At 40.5% G+C, this 20008-nt stretch overlaps 2 protein-coding genes across 5 annotated transcripts in view; both read right to left on the bottom strand.

The window, feature by feature from the left end:
• Positions 1-20008, bottom strand: part of LOC119464235 (uncharacterized) — a 107054-nt gene that overhangs the window by 35736 nt on the left and 51310 nt on the right. The window lies entirely within an intron of this gene.
• Positions 485-16057, bottom strand: LOC119464976 (TNF receptor-associated factor 6-like). 4 transcript variants are annotated; one of them, XM_037725831.2, is made up of 9 exons: positions 15945-16056; positions 13678-13891; positions 11361-11450; positions 9138-9203; positions 8267-8335; positions 6994-7110; positions 4270-4406; positions 2506-2593; positions 493-917 (listed from the first exon to the last, which is right to left on the bottom strand). In XM_037725831.2, the coding sequence occupies exons 1-9, from the start codon at positions 15962-15964 to the stop codon at positions 843-845; spliced, it is 876 nt and encodes a 291-aa protein (XP_037581759.1). In that variant the 5' UTR covers positions 15965-16056; the 3' UTR covers positions 493-842. The 4 variants fall into 4 exon arrangements, with proteins under 4 accessions (XP_037581760.1, XP_049511494.1, XP_037581759.1 ...); XM_049655536.1 differs by lacking the exon at positions 493-917 and adding an exon at positions 956-1112 and having other exon boundaries at positions 15945-16057; XM_037725832.2 differs by lacking the exon at positions 8267-8335 and having other exon boundaries at positions 485-917.

Here is a 20008-nt window from a genome sequence, read left to right as displayed (position 1 = left end):
CCTGGGCACGTTAAATAAACATGATTGATTGATTGATGGATTGATTGATTAATTATTCTATGGAAGCTTCGCTACCAGGTGTATTTACCTTGCCGCGCGCGCTTTGATTTAGCGCACTTTTGTGACACATTAATACAATGGGATCCATTAATATATGTGGGATTTAGGGGGGGGGGGGGCAAATGGGTTTGATTGATTGCTTTTGTGGTGTGCTTCTTTTTTGCATCTAATTTCAAGCCCGTTTTAGGATGTCGTATTCCACGTTCAATAATCACATATGGTTTAAGGGAAGGTACTGCTTTTTATAGAGAAACCTGTATGGTTCAGTAGTATTATTGAATATTATGCGTGCTTACGACGCGTAAGAGTATTTTCACCACGCTCATTTTGTATAAAAGGTTTCAAAGATATCTTAAGATGATCGGGGTTTACAAATGACATGATTGAAAGGAGTTTGGAAATATGCTTCGGGAAAATTATTTTCAGCATTGTTGCTGGTGATGCACTGTTGCCTTGAATGCTTAATACATGTAAAAATACCGATATTTATTTTGGTTCTTGCAAATGAACACTTCCTGTTGTAATAAAATCATATTTTTTGCAAGACGAGCCATTACAGATCACGGATAAAGGTGGATTGTTTTTATTTGGTCAGGAGGCAGCGCAGCTTCTTACGTAAATACAGTACTATTTATAACAATTTGTAAGAGATTTGTACAGCACAATATCGTGAGTGATCGCTGAACGCTATTACTATGATGTCGTCCAGAAGCACTATTCACTTCTGTATAGACACTATCGAATTACGGAAACTTAGAGAACGGCATTTAGCAGTCAATTTGCTATTGTTCTCGGGAAAGTCTTTCAATAATCTTCTGTAATGGCTTCTCAATCCGATTCATCGTGTCTTCTAGCTCCTGAAATCAAGAAGAACATTTTAGTCACCAAACCAAGACAGTATATAATTTTTCTCAATTGATATTCTCTGTAATTATAACATCCTTGCCACTTGTGCCGGTTTGCCTCATTACGAAGCTCCTTGTTGAGGTCAGTGTTAATGCAAGAACGAACTAAATACCAGCAGTCTGTCATGATGGCGACTCCTCTTCAACCTGTATTGATAGCCCACTGTTTACCATAAGCAACCAAGTACAAGCGTTATTATACTATTACAGGCCTTGTAGGCTAGATGGCAAATCGAAATTTTAATGACATCTCATGTGAGATACTACCATTCCTTCAAGCACCACAAGAACGACGAATAAATCTGTCCTTTCACTTCACGTACTGGGGGTAAAGAAATGTGAGACATTCAGAGCTATACAATATGCACATCTTTCTAACCCAAGAAATAACGAAAGCTTCCATGTCATCCCGAAATGGTAAATGCACATAAAGACATTGAAGAGAAAAAAAATACCCACCTTTCTACATTTAATACAACTTAGTTATCTTAAAATGTATGTATATGTTTCGACGCCTCAAATTAAACGAGGCTGACTAGGATTCTAACGTGGTTTCATCCTAGCACTAACCAGGTCTAGGCCAAAGCCCAAGCCCTCGTATTCAAAGGATTCCGATTTACCACGTCGTGGTCGCCAGGAATGTTTCACATACTTCCCAGTCTGATTGCCGATGCTTTGCAACAAAATAATGTCAAAGTTGTCTTGATTCAAAAATTTTAACTTGGTCATTGATTAGTCTTAAAAGTGCACTTATTAAATCATCCTTAATTGCTGAAGTTAACCTAATTATATTCCGTATGTTTAATCCCGTAATTACCCCAGATGTCAATTTCATGCCTGAGATGTCACTTAGGCAACACTGCTATTGTAGCTCGTAGGCCCGGTAGTCGATTGTTTGCAACGATACATTAACATAAAGAAAACGTAAATCGCAGTTAGAGAGCACAAACCATAATTTTAATGCCGTGTGAGCATATCTTTTATTCCATAACATTTACTCTAAGCACTTGCTCAGAAAACTATATACTGTGTTATGTTAATGAACACTCCAATACAGTCTTGCAACGTTGTTTTTATGATCTCTGAATTCGCCGGTAACGTTTAAAAATTGTTCCACTTAGTTGTTTGTGTTGTTGCGAAGCAGGTGACCTAATTATGGCTCAGGAACGTGAATCACGCCAACACCCGCAGTAAATCAGTATGGTGCTGAAAGCGCTTGCAACATGAAAAAAAAACTCCCGACATTTCATGATTGATGATGTGAACAGGGCTCCCCTTTGGACTAGTCAGAATAGCGAACGATTTCTCTATGTAGATATAGAGTTGGCTTTATATTTCATGATCGGTTCATGTAATTTGTGTCATTGTTGGCATGACTGCCTGCCGGATAATGCTCTATAGCGATGGCTTCTTTAGTAACATATTGTAAAAAATACAAACAACTAAAGTCTTCCTTTTCTGATACCTAAGTAAATCATGAAGCGAGGCATCGAGGGTTTTAATTCAAATACTATAACTGAAAGCGATTTATTAAACTTACTTTTATTCTCTCCTTCATTTCCTGGACATCACCAAGCAGTTCTGTCCTCTTGTTGCTGACGTTACAGCCGTTGCTTAGCCTCTGTGTTCTAGACAAAAAAAAAACATAAAAGAGCGCTGATTTTATTTGATATTCAGTGAAAAGTGGCGTTAAATTAAAAGCATCAATAAAAGCTTCAATAAAAGTAAAATTTATTGAAGCTTCGGGTAGGTTGTTAGATAGGTTCACCAATTCGCACCGTAAAAACCTTTATTTGTTTTTAGACCCCTCCCTCTTAGCGACACTTCTTTTATGGAATGTGCAGGCAATATTTCGAACAAATCTGTCAAAGAACATATATCTGGGCGTTATCGCCAGCTTATTCTTACACCAAGTGCCTCACATTTTCCCGCATCGGCTCACTGCATGATGTCTGTCTAATCCAACCACGTTTCTTAAGTAATTTGCAATCGCCGTGGATGCATTATGATTTAATACTTACCATGATTGAATCAGTGTCAGTATCATGCTAATATTTAAACAGGAAGCCTTTGAAGATACTGTGCTTCGTGAAACTACAAATGCGATCAGCCTCTGTTTTAGTTGGTACCCACTTCTTTGTGTTAGGCGCTTCCCGGCTGTAATTTTTAGTGACCGTTGTATTGCAGGCAGTGGAAGCCTGTGACGCCAATACTCATGAAACTGCACACTTCTAAGGAAGGTCTGTAACTGCTACTCTGATGTATATAAAGTTAGACACTTCGGCGATGACCGCGGTGACTTCACGTTTTGCGACAGGCTTCACTTGAGGTCAGATCCTTTTCCTGATCGCCTACCGCTACCGACCAAGGCTCACCTGCTATACAGGCGCATCGGCATGGGTCAAAGTTCTTTACTTCGGGATTATCGGCAGCCTGGGAACATATTCGGTCAGCGCCCTGAAAACTGATATATTTCGTTATGCAGTTGGGTTATGGAGTGCCTAATTCAATTTTCCTTGCTTCCTGCGCCACCAAGTTAAACACTGCAGTCTCACAGACCGACATATTTGCCCATTACACCCTCATATGATGCAAAGCATCTTCTTTTTTTTTCTTCTATCATATGTCTGACACATTTTTCGGCATGTATATGCAATCGAACTCTAGAGACAACCCTAAGCATACAAAGTTTTGTGTTTCTTTAAAAATGCTTCCAAGTCTTCACGCTCTCTTTTATGAGCTAAGCATTACGGACAATGATTGATAAAACGAAATAAATTAAGAACAGAGCAGTGTATACATGCAGTGTTACGTTATACGTTATTTTTGGTGGATTGAGTGCTTAAATGTGCCTGAGGGTTGCCACTCTATATGTCACAACAACGCCACCAGAACACTGAAGTATTGCCGTTTCATTCATACCACAAGAACACTAGAATGTACACGGGGTATGGACACCAAGAGACTTGCGGATGTGCCCAATTCAGTAGACTCACGAGATCATGGATTCACCGCTACATACTTGATTTAAACAACTAAGTAAACGCGTGCCTTAGTTTTTCTATGCCACACACAGGACAAGTGCAATGGCATATCGGAATAATAATTCGTATAATTAGACTAAGGAAGTTTCGAACACGACTGGTTCAAGTAATTTGCTTGCTCACATTTTGGCCACTTAGGCATTTTATGGCAAGCACAAAACACATCAGCTGTTCCAGAGTCACGCGAAAAAACAAATATACTTCTCTGTAAGATGTGTGCATGGATACTCAAACATTCTGTTAGAAAACGAAATGACTACCTCAACGTCTGAACTGTCTCCTTTTTTTCTTTTGCGGGGCAGTGAGTCGTGACGTGAACTCCAATATTTTTGGCAGCCACTTGTTCTTTACAAAAGGGACAATCCAAGCCGCGATCTGGGCACCTTTTCTCGTGTTCCTGTAAGACAAAAAGGCACAGACCATGCACCTCTAGTATATTTGTTGCTCTCCTAGGTGATGTAACTGTACACTAACTACTTCTTATGAGTGACCTGCTTGCTAAATATGTTATCATTCCCACTAGGACACACAACACGAGACTGTTTTCTTGAAACTGCTGCACTGTTTGCCACTTGTCAACAAAAGCAGTTACATTTAACATTTATCTTAGAAATTTGCGATCATTCAAAATTTTGAATAACAATGACCAGCCTCTGCGAATATTGGAATCTAATAGTGCCTGCGACAAGCTAAACTATAGCTGCCGCAGCTCCGCAGAGATACCATTGCTGTTTTTGGGCCAACGCATTGGGCAGTTAGTTCTTGCCCAATAATTTTCACTCATTTAACAAGGATGCCTTGCTTTTGGGTAGACTACATGTACCAATTTGTTTATTCTGTTTAACATTTGGTAATTTTCACCATGTGTGCAACCCTCTAATACATGTGCGGTGCTGTTTTATCAAACTTCATTGCTTCATCGGACACAGCACTACACGTGCATACGCTGACGTGCTGTTCTCTTCTTTCATTACCGGTATTGTTCTGGTGTTTCAGATAGCTGAAGGCAGGGGACATAATTGCAAGCGCCTCAGCTGTCCGGACGTCCAATTGGGATTGATAATCCACGCATATTTCCAATTATTAGATGCAATCCTAATTTTCGCCGACCGGGCCAAGTGCAAATTTATATTTCACTTTATTTAAGAAAGAAGAAATTGACATTTTTCTGTCCTTTTTCGATAATGTTCAAATTCAATTTGATTCGGAAATTTAGTCATTCGAGCACGCCTAACTATAATCTGCTTATAATCATTAACCCCATTGAATTATTATATGACGAGGAGATCAGTTCGCTTCACATGTTTAAGTAAATATTGATGTTGTTTAGTGGGATCACGAATATCAAAGTAAAAAATATTAAGCTCTCTGCGACTAAATACATTGCCCAAGGCTTCCTAAAAATTTTTTAGCAATTATACTGTCAAAATATCTCGTAGGATATACATAAAGCGCCAGAATTCGAACATCTTAGCAGTACTAAAACCAATAAACTAAACACTAAACACAAGAAATAGAATACATACAAACATATAAATAAGCGCTAGAGTACGAACACAAATAAACAAAGTGAAGCCCTTATATGAAGAATAGTTTTCAATAAATAAACTACGTTGGAGCATAGTGATACAGGCTGCGGATTTGATGTACTTATTTAAAAATTACAAGCTTCAATAAATTGAAATTGAGGGTCTAACGGACACAGCTGTGTGTTTGGGCGAGAAGAAAACAAGATGAATTTAGAAAATATTAAAAATAAAAAAATGTAAAAAACGAGAAAAGAAAAACTAAAAATATTTCATGCGCAACACGTAATGAACAAACAAGTGCAAACGCAAAGCAGAGTGCAGCACATCCAAAGTAGTAACTGTTAACAAATAAAATTTAACATATGTTTCGAAACGGTCTGAAAAAGATTGGATCATTTCACGTAAATATTCATTTAAACAACAATACCACTGCATTCCAGTGTAGAACGATGGTAACTATTGCCGTCGGGAGAGAGGAAAATTAAAGAAATTGAAAAATCTAATCAGCAGCCGCATGTGACGTATCAGTGATCTATTTCCACTATCACGTAGCGCAGTCCCGCTGGGCTGATCTCCAGCAGACCGGTCGAGTTTTGTGCACAATACCTGTGGGCTCCCTTTCCAGAGTGTAAGGTCTTTGCCATGTGTTTATTTCAATGAATGCATCGCGGTTTTTTATTATTAATTTTCTTGCCATTTCCGTAAACACATCGTGAACGCTTTGTGCAAAAAAAAATAATGGTTAGACAATGAATTAAAGTAGGAGTAAAGGCATTGTACAGAAATCATCGCAGACGATTGTCAAAGTAATCGAATAGCTTGCGAAGTTCGCTAACTTGTGAAAGTCGTTGGTGCAATGTGTTTTGTCTTTCCCGGGCGATTGTGGCGTCTCTATTATCTTGCCGAGCCTGGCTTTGTATTTCCAACTTCAGTTCGTTTTCTGCTACAATCATTGCTGCAAGAAGCTGAGCCACCACTTCTCCCATCCACAAACTACACCCACCTCTGCAACGATATCAGCGCCTATCCGCGCTGCTGATCACGACGTTGCGGGATCAAATCCCGTCCGCGGCGGCCGCATTTCGATGGAGGCGAAATGCAAAAACGCCCGTGTTCTTGCGTTGTAGTGCACGTTAAAGAACCCCAGGTGATCACAATAAATCCGGAGCCCTCCGCTACGGCGTGCCTCATAATCAGAACTTATTTTGTCACGTAAAACCCCAGAAAGAAGAAGAAGCGCCTCTCTGGCAAATCGGCGAAGTACGGAGGCACAGGTTCCGTTCCCGTGCCTTAGTGACCTATTTCTGGACCCTGTCTCCGTGCAGTCCTGTGCTCCTCCCTGCAATGCTGCCATCTCTTCTTTCTATCAGCGGAAAACGTGCGGGCGTCGATCACGAAAAAGGGGGAAAGTGCCAATGAAAGTAATTTCCTATGAAGTGCAAGATAATTTCTTACTTCGACCTCTTTCGTTTCCAGCGGGGTGTTGCAGTGTCTACAGGTCACTATCTCACGATCTAGCTTTGTTTCATCAGGAGCTCTTGGAAGGGAGTACAAAGACTTGCCGTCAGACATCTGCAATGAAAATTGACATCAGAATACGAAAGTAACTCAAGGGCCGCAAGGCATGGCAGTAACTTTAACTAAAAATAGTCACTGAAACGAAGAAAGATCATGCATGCTGATTCAGCACAAATGTTGCTGCCTGTGTAAAGGGAAACGTTCGTGAGGCAGTTCATTCAATCCCTCAATGAAAGGCCGCGAATTGTCCTGCTCTACATTCTATGCAACGCGTTCACTCAAGTGATGTTTCGTTTCACGCACTGAACAGGTCACGATTTTCAGACCCTGCAGTGTTCGTACTTACAGACTACACCTCGGATAAGATATGCTGAAATGCTGACATTAATTCAGGCACACACACACTGTGACATGTCGACGCCCCAATGTCATTAGAATTAAGTCAATATCGGACGTCTGTTGAGAAAAGAATGGTGACGAGAGGCGTCTGTAGACGAAAGAGAAAGTTTAACGATACGTGGAAAGGGTTAGCCTAGAATAATTCTAGCATGTCCCTCCTCGTACCACTGCAGTGAGAAATGATTGTGAGAGATGCATGTGTACGCACGTACGTGACACGTATTATTACATACAGGGTGTTCAGAATTGAGCTTTATGGATTTCTTAAATTTAGGCACTGGGAGGCGCGCGAAGACCACCTGTGCAAATCAGTTACGTCTTCAGGGGAGCACAAAGTGAGATGATAAATATCGCTGTCAGCAACCCAATTAACTAAAATTAAATATTTACCTTTTGTTGACTACACTAAGTATATGTTTGTATTAAAACGTTAGAGGCAGTCGTGTTTTTACACGGTATCAGTTGGAGTAATTCATCTAGCGTGTCTATGCCGTGTCTTCATTGCTCGGCATAAAGTGGCGCGTAAAGTGACACATAACAGCGTAACACAGTTCAGAAACACTTTTATATACCCGTGTGATAAACCTTAAGATAAACGCCGTGGCCGCCCGTTTTCACCTTCACAGGGTGTAAGGGCCGAACATTTTTTTGAAATAACTCATACAAAGACAAATTCCAAAGAAGTTTCTCTGGTGATTGAAGTGGTCTTTCAATATATGCTGCCTAATTATTATTTTATGATTTTATACAGACGAAGAAAATACGCGAACAGGAATCCATAAAATTTGTAGTGGGCTTTGAACAGGCTTACCTTTCCGTAGGATTTCATGTGGCCTTCGTTTGAACAATTTGAACCAACCTCATATCCTATAGTTTTCGGCTGCAACAGAAATGCTTGTTCATACACTATACAAAACTTCGCTTCAACAAACGCTCTAAAAGTGTTGTCCTTGTTCATTGCAGCCCTAAACATAAACATTTGCTCATCTCTGTATAACCACTCGCGCTGAATATCCCAATTTTATTCGTACCAACACAGCGGCTTTTTCTGCCACGCAAGGTGTTGCTATTGATCTGTTGTGCGAATAAATTTAGCTGCTGCCCTTGTGGCGTTACTTTCATCTGATGCGCTTCAAAACATTCATGGAAGGGCATAAGTTGGTTATTTAAACACACTCCTTGCCAGAAAAGTATTCTCGTTTTCTCTCTCTCTCTGTCTCTCTCTCTACATTCTTTACCTTTCACTGTTTTCTCCGTATCCAGCCCACAGTACAACTTTGGGGTAAAAGGGGGGTAAAAGGGGGGTTTGCGGTAAAACTACTGCATACTCACCCATATAAAACCTTCTTTTTTGTTCGAAGGACCACGCTCGACAGTCTTGACAACCATTCCCATACGGAAAGCAGACCGCGCTTGCATGCTTGCCGCGGATGACGTCAAAATTATTTCTTTTAAAGTAATACAAAAGTCGCTCCCCTCAGAGCTAATTTGTAGTTAATTAGCGGTTGAGCGGAATTAGTGCTAAAATAAGGTGTTGGACCCCCGCACAATATACACCCATTTTTTTAGCGCTGATTCCCCTCAAAAGCAAGTCATACAAGACAAACAAGATCAAAAGTTTGTACTTCTTGATGTTTGGAGAATATTGCCTGAATATTACACAACTGCAATAATATATTCACCTCGAAATGTCTAGATGCTTCATCGGCGTTTGACAGCAGTTCTGGGTGCCGATCACTGATATGTGGCTGAAAAAAAGTGCATCTTAGGTACAAATTGAAATTATTTCGTAATCGCCCTCTATAAGGCTGTGTTTAGTTAAGTCAGAGTGCACATATTACGAAGATATTAATGAGAAGATGATGGACCAAATGATATATCACGCGCATTCCGTGAACTTGCGACACAATTAAAATTTCATTTCTAATTCCACGACAAGCTTGCGATACAAAATGGGGCTTACTCACTAGGAGAACGTTCTATGAGAATAGCTAGCAACTACATTAATAGTAATAAAAATTCTCATCTCTGAACATAATTTTTCGAATAAGAATTCCGGCTTTTTATGTGTCATGCATTAATTTTGCAATTTCCGGACAAAGTTGCAATGGTCCTGTGTGAGCCCATAAGTTTATAGTGACTGCATCATCTTCATGAGCAGCAATTTTTACGTTTACATCTGCTGTTGGAAGGTTGAGAGCACAGCCACATTTTCATTAGGTAAATGAAGGTTTTTATGCAATTCTTTTTGTTTGTTTTTAAATACCCGCCGATTGGTTCCCTGCAATAGGAACAAAGTTTATTGTCATAATGACGCAAAATTGAACTTTCTTCAAGCGTGTTTTTGTTCTTTTTAATTATGTATCTTGTACAACAATCTATTGCTATTTGTATTATGTTGTGATGCATGTCCACCCTCCCACTGAACAATGACTTGTGGCTATGTAAGTAAAGTGTAAATAAGTAAATGAAATTTTAAAAATGTCGTTTGACATTTCTTTGCCATATAGCATCTGCCTTTCGCCAGAAACGGCGTTATATCCCATGCAGTTTCCGTACTGTCTACATGTGAAGGTTTCATGGAAATAATTGTCTCTGCTGTTCAAAACACGCATGCCAACAAACTTCGGGCATCTATTCGCACAAAAGCACTTTTTTTCGCCCGAGAAATTAAACTTCTACTTTTATCGACCATTGGAATGATGCGGAGGAAGCAATTATTATCCACGTGACCTAGTTTATTCATAATATCTTACTTCCCACTCTCCCCCCCCCTCCCCTAAGAAACTGCTCTACTTGCCTCAAAATCCCAAGAATTGCTTGAGAACTCACCAATAATTTGTACTTTTGGGCGGTGTTAGCACCTGCAAACACCGATGCACTCCTCAGAGCTTTTATGCTGTCCAAGATGTTACTGGAACTGTAGCCAGCATATTTATAGCGATAAGTTCGTGGTCCGTGCATAAAGCTAACGTCGCTCGTATTTCTAACAGCATTTCATAAGCATTGTTGAGTTTTTTTTTCTTGGTAACTTCCACAAAGTATATGCGGCAATATCTTCTCTCTCTGCTGCCCTCGGCGCGGCCTAGACCCAGGCCATCAATTTGCCGGATATTTATTAAAGTTGTCTCACTCACAATATCTTCTCAGGAAGCGATCCAAACATGTTTTTGCTATTCCACATGAAGACTAATTCTCTATGACAGTAGCAGACTGTAGTGTCGAAAGTAGCATTTGCAGAGTTTGCATAAGTATGACCTTATATAACTAGAAGTACGCGATATGTTAGGTAGGATTTATAACCTGTTAAAATATTGAAAATATAGTTGAAATTCCAGAAATAATTGATTACGTAATGAAATTAGCCATACAAACTAAGAGCCAAGCTATGAACTACGATTGTCTGCTGTGCAACAAAACGTCTGAAACTAACCCCGAAGAACCATTTTAATGTGAGCGGAAAGACTACCCACCTTTTCCTGAACTTTCATTTCTGCTTACCCTATTGTTTTTACATTTCTTTGAAACATTGCAAAGTATTTCTCCTATGCCTTCATTGGCTTCATTGTTTGTTTCTTCAAGAGGGAACTGAAAAATATTGAGTGCCCGGATTTCCTTATTCTTCCCGTTGGCAACATATCAAGGCTCTCGGCTTTGGTAGCGTTGGTGTCATGAGGTAACTTAGGAAGGTTCATTGGCCTGTTGCCTGCTGCCATGCTAACATATTACGGGATGCCGGTGGTTAAAAGGTTGTACCGCATGTGCCACCTTATCCATACGCGGCGATGTCTAGAACACTCAGGGAAGATCTTGCAAACATACGTAAGTGCCCAAAAAGTTGGTGGTAGGATGGCCGCGGAAGTAGCTTAAATGGTGTTGCATCCATATACAGAAAAATTTCTCACCATTAGGTCCTTGAAAATCTTTGAACGGTTACAGTCTGGACAGCATATTACTGCATATTTAAGTTCCTGGGTGCAGTTACCTCTTGTTGCCTAGAAGATGCGGTAAAACGTATTATTTATAATGTCATCCTCGAGGAATGTCACCCTCATCCTCGAGACATTTCATACCGTAGACCCTTTGACACTGTTTGGCCATATATTTGGCCCTTGCGCCAACAAGATTCATAAATCGCCATCATCAGAGTCTTTGGCTAATTGCAAAGCTGTGTTTTATGGCAACGCACTCCTTCAAGCTGAGAATCTCAGCAGCGCTAAAATGACAAGGACAAACATGAGATGCGTAAACACACCCCGGTAGATTAGCCCGGTGTCTTTTCTCTCCGTCCTTGTTGAAGTTGCGCTACTTTGATTCACAGTAGATAAGTTTCTGAATTTAGTCAAGTGTAAAGGGAAGGTGTCGCTCTCGTGGTTAAGCCACGTACAACACAAGAGCACTGGTATACAGCGTTTGTGCTTCGTCCTCGATTGAACGACAAAGGGTGCTCCCAAATGTTGGGCAATTTAGAGAAATGTAATCACGAATTAGGCAAGCTGTTCATTCTGCTATGAATGGCTATTACTATACGTCATGATATCTCAAAATTCCTTCACTCAAACCCATGGCTGTCTCGCTGTGCCTTCAGCATTATGCTGCTGAGCGCGGTGTCGCGAGTGTGGGCCCAGGAAGCAGCAGCCGCATTTCGATGGGGCCGGAATAAAAAAACGCTCCTGTACCATTCTTTGTGAATTTACGCTAAAGAACCCCAGGTCGTCAAAAAATTATTGGCATTGCTCCAGTCTGGCCTCTCTCATAACACGTACTGTACAGTTTCAGTACAAATAATCTTACCAATAATTGCTTATAGGAAATACCAATGCTTCGCGTGACGTCATGGATGTGATAAGTATAAGATATCACCGCTTTGTGACTTTTGTCTACTGTTGAAGAGTTTAATGAGCAATCTATCATCGCTTTTTGTTTTTGCGCATTTTGCTTATGTCCTGTACATAAGCGCGGAAATTGCGTGTCTCTGTGCAGCCGAAATGTGCGAGAAACGTAGCGAACCTCAACGTACTTGCCATATGAAGAAGTCAATTCAATGGAAACAAATTATTTCATTTCATTTAATTTTATTGCCTTAAAAGTCCGTAGGGTGATTACATAAGGTTATTACGTTCGACGTAACTCCGTGTTTTCGTTACGCCGAGAAGAGATGGGTAGGGCCATAATACCTTCAGTTTTGTATCGAAATTTAAATGGATAGGGAAGTGGGCACCTTTAATTTCATGAATCAATCGCGATATTCTGGATGTGTAAATCTATGAAGTTCACGACGCCATGTAAGCCTGTTTGGCGAATGAAATACGGCAACAAAAATTACGGTGTCTGCATTGAAAGAAAAACGTTCCTGAGAACTTGAAGGTGTAAGTTGAGAGATCCTGTTGCGGTAGGAATAAACACTGAAGTCGTCTGTTTTTAATGCGTCAGCATTAGAAAGCCCATGCGAACGAAAACTCGGCGGCGTCCATCGGTCACCTCGTTGAAAGGGAGAGGAGAAAAAGTGGAGGACAGAAGTCTGTGGACGAGGAATGAAAAAGGGAGAGGAGGTGAAAGAGGGTGAGGGTTCTCAGATGTCACACCTTAAGAGCTAATAAGAATGCAGGTGGCACGTGACTTCGACATCGACGGTCACAGCTGGCAGACGTGAAGGGGAGACGAGGGAATCGCGCTGTGGATGTGCTGCGGCGGACTTTGCAGATCGCCTGTGGCGTTTTACAGTTTCAGACATGTCTTTTGAAGGCTCGTGCCTGAGTACAGTGTGAAGGGACATGCGTTAGGCGTCGTTAAGGAGCTCTGTGGCATTCTTCACGCGTTTGTTTATTTAAGGCTTGCGTAGGATTAATGCTAACGCGTTTCCGTCAGATCAATCAATTGATCGACCATTCTTTTTCTCGCGAGAAAGAACGCAAGCAAAAGCCTTCGAAAGCTTGATGTAATTAAAAGAAAATAATTTCACAGCCATCTAAACAGAAAAAAAATGTTAGAACAGTCTGTGGGTTATCATATTAAAATATTTTCCTGTGTAAACCAAACTTCGTCACATTTCGAACCTTAAAACACTGCTGTCAAAAGTATACCAACACACTGCCTGTGAACATTGCTTTTAACGCTATAATAATGAGACTAACTTAACTATATTTGTCAGGCTCAATATTGCCGCAAATGTTTATATTACATCGCTTCAAAGAGCTGAAAAAGAAAACCGTGTCCCATCACCTGGTCTTTCGTAGTCCTGTAATGGTCTTTGGGGCAAGTGTACTCCAGGTTCTGGTTGAAGCATTCTTCGCATAGCTTATGATCGCAGATAAGCGTGGCCCATGCTTGCGTATAGAACCTGCACTTCTCACAGAGGGCAATATTGGGCGGTTTTTCTCCAACCAGCTCGCATGGAATTTGTTTCCCTTTTGAAATTGCTATCTTTATGTATATCCTGTAAACCACAAAAGGGGTTGTAATATTTTATTTTAAAAGAATGTACACGCGGCTTCATGAGAACAAACGAATTATTTTTAACTACGTTTGCCGTTTCTAAAATCAAAACGGAGCTTTGACAGCTAAATGATTTCGAAAACCACAATACATACACAGCTTTTCTCTTCTTGAAATTAAACTACCGAATGAACGGTACAACCATTTAGATTGCACATGCATATGACCATGTTTCTAGCACTTGGCTCTTCGTCCGTTTTTGCTGTATGACTGTTTGCAAGCCAAATAATTTCAGAAACCGCAATATAGGTGCAAGACAGCTTGTAACGTATGACACACAGAAATATTGCTTTACGCAGACGACACCGCCATTTTCACTTCGCGTGACTCCATTGAGCCCTGACAGCACAGCTAAACAGTGACCTTGGCAGTGTTAATATATGGTGTCATAAAAATAATCTAGTTATCAGCCCCACAAAAACTAAGTTTATTGCCTTTAGCACGTGGTCAAAAATCCGTTGTAGCATTCGTCCTTTATATGGCAATAATTATGCAATATACCCCTCTGACCAATGCACATTTCTCCGTGTCGAGCATGGCAGTTTTAAGCACATATTATTCAAACAATAACCAAGGCAGTCCATGGCAGTCTAGTTTTTCACAATGCCTGACAGTACTATAGCCTCCATACTCTAGCTGCACTCTAGTATTCGTTCCGTCATAGTCAGTTCAGCTATTGCACCAAATCGTGTGACCTCAGGTACCAAGCTTAAATAATCCACTAGGGCACATACAAGCAGACGCTCCAGATCATGACATGCAGCCCTTATCATACTCACTCGGCTAAACATTTTCTCTATTGCAAAACTTATTTCCTACAATCTCAGTATTATTACTCACCTCGTAGTAAATAACCCAAATCGTCTTTATGTACAGGAGGAAAATTACCACAAATTCTAGTTACACATTTTTACCCTAATAAAATCATATTTTACTGCCACAAGCGCGCACTAAGGAGTACAAAAAAGCGGAAGTTTCGCTGTCATTAAGGGGTCGAATTTAGTGCGTCTCATTTAGTTGACTATTCTTGACATAGCAAAGCATGAAAGGACATGCATCGAAATCTCTTGTGGAGGGAAAGATGTAAGAAAAAATACCTGAACGGGTAATAAACATTTCTTTCTAAAGACTGCATTTGCTCAATAGCTATCACCACCAATACGCTGAACAAAGGAAACCAGCTATGGAATTTAGTGATTTGTTTGTTCACTGGACGACAGCTTTTCGACATTCCTTTAGGAACAAGGGTAACGTCTCGGAAAACCGAGCAAATCAAAATTTTATAAACGTAATTTCTACATCTGCACGAGCAGCGAAATAGAATGTACCAGCCAGCCTTTAAAAAACATAGTGACACTTTATTATAGTTATTATAGTGTTTTGCTTCCACGCCGTACATTTCAACATTACAAATTTGTGGCGCTCACTTATTCTTTTACATATTATTTACTTCATGGAAGCCAGTGTAAACTACTGCCTCCATTTGTTAAAACAGCGACAGCGTGAACTCTAATTCAGGTTGGGGAACGTGAGAAAATCAGGTCGTGTACACTCTAATAAAGGCGCAGTCTATGGATACCCACCAACTATGACGTGCTGTAAATGCATTAGAAACACGGGGCACTACGGTACGCGAGAAGTTTTGATATGACTTGTTCAGTTATGACTAAGCCGTTTGATTATCGAAAGTTTGAAGCAACGACTCGCATAATGGTGTTTCCAAGCTGCGCTCTTACAAGGCGCTAATTGCATGCCATGAAACACTATACAGTGTATTGAAATATAAGCGTTAGGCAGTGGAAGCAACAGAACAGTTTTTCAATTGGAGCCACAGACAAAGTTGGCTCATCATCTTTCGGCGTGCGATTCTTGTCTAGTTGGTAAAAATTATTACCAACGAGAATTCTCATACGCTTATTCTGAGTAAAACGCCGCGACTGTCATAACAGAGACACGTATTATTAAGAAACAATGGCTTAAATACAGGAACGAACCTTCCGGTGCTTGTATCCATCTCGCAGCATGCTGAACGGGTAACTGCGCCGATAACGAACCGGACGACAGCAAAGGGCGTGACGCTTGGAGCCGTGCGCAGAACCTCATATCGTAATACCCAGACTTTTATTTTGCCCTTCTTTTTTTTTTTTGACTCTCGCTTCCGCTCCCGCAATGATAACCAGTGATTCACATGGCGGACGCAAAAGCCGTAGATCAGGTGTACGATGGATGACACTTCTCCGTCAAGGCATGGCAGCCTCTTTAAAAATATTGCTACGACATGTTCGAATTGAGTGATTGTCATATCATGGCGAAGCACACATTTTGCGACACACATCAACGTGCCGTACATACACAGAGGTGTTTGGCAGCTAAAAATTAAATTATGGGGTTTTACGTGCCAAAACAACGATCTGATTCATAGTGGGGAACTCCGGATTAATTTGGTCCACCTGGGGTGCTTTAATGTGCACCTAAATGTAGTTATCATATATATATATATATATATATATATATATATATATGTCCATTACAGGACTAAGGCCTCTCCCTGTGATCTCCAATTACCCCTGTCTTGCGCTAGCTGATTCGAACTTGTCCCTAAACCTAGTACACTGGTGTTTTCGCATTTCGCCCTCATCGAAATGCAGCCGCCATGGCCGGGATTCGATCCCGCGACCTCGAGCTTAGCAGCCGAACACCAGAGCCACTAAGCAACCACGGCGGGTGTTTAGCAGCTAGGGATCAAGGTTGGTCGATGGCCAACCAACCCTTATCGAGTCCAACGTGGTGTCAAGGACACGAAACAGTTTCCTCAACTTCTCTGTAGCAATGGGCTGTGACGAATGTGTTTCAGTGTTAAGCTAATAGGCACCTAAATATTCACTATTAACGAAAAAAAGCATGCAGGAAGTGACAAAGATTTCTTTAATGCTCCATTTCCTTTATGTTTCCAACCTCTGCCTATCCGAGGGAATATTATTGCCTTACAGGCGTGTCCTATGATATCGTCGGCTCTAGGGCAATAATCTCGGACGTAATGTCACTGGCGTTCTTTTCTGTTATCGTTGGTCATAGCCTCTTCTATTTTCACGATCTCCACCTAATATACTCTGAGTGTATGGATCCAGTGGTCTACGGCCGTGCTAGCGCCTGGCTTTTCTGGTATTGAAATCCTTTTGTTGTCAGAACACTGACAACCTTCGCTGGCCGCTACCTGCATTTCTCTGATTTCCTGTGACAGGCGGTGAAAAAGGTTGACATGGCCCTAGTCGCTGCACCACAAAATTTGGCCAGCTACTGCAAGGTTGCCCGTCGGGCCGCAGTTGAATAAAACACGATTTTATGGCCAGTTTTGCATGTGGCCACGAGTCTATACGATATACGTTGAGCTTCTTACAAAGAAAGCTAGAGATACATTGCAATAAAATTTACTCGCTCCATGTTGGGCGGAATACCCATGCAACCGATTTCATGCGGCTTATAATCTTTATCGACATCACCTTCTTGTATCGACAAGAAGTTGCAGCGCTTTTAGGGTGCAACCTTCTTTCGACGGGGCCAACTGGAGCTGGCGTAAAAAACAACCGTGATAACGCTGAGTCTATTCTTAGCGCATGCATGCAGCCGATGTTCGCTGGCCGTCGCTTTGTCGCCAACTGCCCTGTCATGAAATCGGCAGCCCAGCGCGTGCAGCGATCGCTAAGATTGCGTATGAAAATCGGGCCCGTCTATTTCCTTACCACTTATATATATATATATATATATATATATATATATATATATATATATATATATATATATATAGGGTGTTTCAGCGAACACTTGCAAAATTTATTCAAGGTTGCCTGTGGCAGATAGCCCAATTCTAGTTAATGAGCTGGTCTACTCAAAGAGGCGGACAATACTTGCACAAAAAATTTAAATGCATATTCGACTAATTACCAAAAAATTACTAATTAGTATTGAACTAATTACCTGATGGCCCATATTGCAATTTACAAATTGTAGCCGTGGAGTTCGCCAGGCGGATCCACTTAGAAGTAATTCTCAGGATGACGCCAGTTTCGAGATATTAATTCTCGAAATTTGCGGAGAAATGCACTGGCGTTCCAGTTAACTTTGTGCTTCAGTGCATAAACGACGTTTTCTTAAGAAACTAACTGGAACGCCAATGCATTTCTACGCAAAGTTCGGGAATTAATATCTCGAAACTGGTGTCATCCCGAGAATTCGTTCCAAGTTGATCCGCCTTGCGAACTCCACGGTTACAATTCGTAAATTGCAATATGGGCCATTAGGTAATTAGTTAAAAACTTAATTAGTGAATTTCTGTTAATTATTTGAATATGCATTTCAATTTCTTGTTGAAGTAATTTCCGCCTCTTCGAGTAGACCAGCTCATGAACTAGAATTGTGGTATCTGCCACAGGCAACCTTTAAGAATTTTTGAAAGTGTTCGCTGAAACACCCCGTATATATATATATATATATATATATATATATATATATATATACATTATTCCCTCTCTTGCCGCTCGTGCAAGCTTCAAGTATATCGCATACATATCTTCTAATGGCGCGCTCGTCTTAAGCACGGAATATGTTATCACGGAAGTTCAAAACTATCATAAAACGCTGTTTTACTCTACCAAAACGCCCAATTTTGATGTTTTGGCACATTTCGTCTCCCTAGTAAGTTCTGTCTCATAGGACGATTATTCTGTTATTAGTGGACCATTTACGCAGCAAGAAATATACTTGCCATTGATTACTTACCGCTTTCGAAAGCAGCAGGTTTTCATAGAATAGCAGGAGAATCTTGTAAGTTTATATTAAGCTTCGTCTTACTCAGATTTTTCTGCTAGTTTGGATGAAGAATACGTACCACGATCGTTTATGAAGTCCTATTGTCTTAATCCCTGTAAGTAGAGGAAGAAAATTAAGATCTCTAGAGTGCTATAGATACATTTCACTGAGAAACGTTGACTAGAATATTTATGGCAAATTATTATCTAATGAACTCCAGTATGCCATGTCATTTCTTACTGGACCTCACGAGATGTGCGGATTGGAAGACCGTTCCATGATCAGCAACTGAAACCTATTCAGTGCAGCTATATTCAGCGTTGTTCATTCCTCTGTGACCATTTTAGACTGATTCACATTGATTTAGCAAAAAAAAGTTTTTTCAAGTGAACCACGCCTTCTTTTTCAAGCTTGTAGAATACGTTATTACTCACTCAATTGTTTACAAAGGCCTTGTCATGTTTTACACTATCTGTTCTATACTTGTATCATCATTAATGGTAATTTGTCAGAGCCGCGGCGTCTATTCTTTCCTCAATAAAAGTGGGTTTTTCTTTATTGCTACTTCAATTTGCCCTTTATTTAGAGCCTGTATAAGGATTCTAAAGTGATGTAACATTCATGGTTTTACTATTTTGGGCAACCAGCTTACGCAGGTGAACTTGCTTTTTTCTGCTCAGACAAACGGAGCATTCACAAAGTTATATAATTCAACAATTTTGTATGCCTTCTGGTGCCCAGATAGATTGGTCAAACACTCAGGTCCTTGGATTGGCTTATTGATATACGCTTATTACTGGCGAGAACGTGTACCGGCACTTCAAGACTGCGCTGGTACTTTTACTCCACACCGTCTTTCTATATTTGCTTGGGTGGCGGCTTGTAATTGGGTCCAAGCTACAACAATGTTTTACGTACTGCAGATTATTTATAGTGTCAGGACTTAAATTCAATATTTTCACAGAATATTCGCCACTTTTATTTCGTCTACTGCATATGAGCCTACGAGGCGAGGTATCCTTAAACTCATATGGACTATTGACTTAGTGTGTATTGTATGTCATTTCTTCTTTGTCCGCGATATTTCGCGCCCAACGCTATCAATATTACAAGTTAATTTAGTCAATGCTTTACCCAACATAGTAGTTTCATCCCAATATTTTGAGTGTCCTTTTTTGTGGGGTTTTATATATGAAGTACATTTCCCATTGACCTTTCCCTTCATACGGTTTTCTGCAAAGTATCGAGAAAA

Source organism: Dermacentor silvarum, chromosome 9 (genome assembly GCF_013339745.2).
Source record: "Dermacentor silvarum isolate Dsil-2018 chromosome 9, BIME_Dsil_1.4, whole genome shotgun sequence".
Classification (NCBI taxonomy): domain Eukaryota; kingdom Metazoa; phylum Arthropoda; class Arachnida; order Ixodida; family Ixodidae; genus Dermacentor; species Dermacentor silvarum.
Note: the sequence above shows the minus strand (reverse complement) of the source record. Positions and strands in the feature narration are given on the sequence as shown.

Coding starts and splice junctions, on each gene's coding strand:
- LOC119464976 (XM_037725831.2), bottom strand. CDS start 15,964: ATGGATACAAGCACCGGAAG. Junction 13,892..15,944: donor ATGGATACAAGCACCGGAAG/GTTCGTTCCTGT, acceptor TGTGGTTTACAG/GATATACATAAAGATAGCAA. Junction 2,594..4,269: donor GAGACAGTTCAGACGTTGAG/GTAGTCATTTCG, acceptor TTTTTTGTCTAG/AACACAGAGGCTAAGCAACG.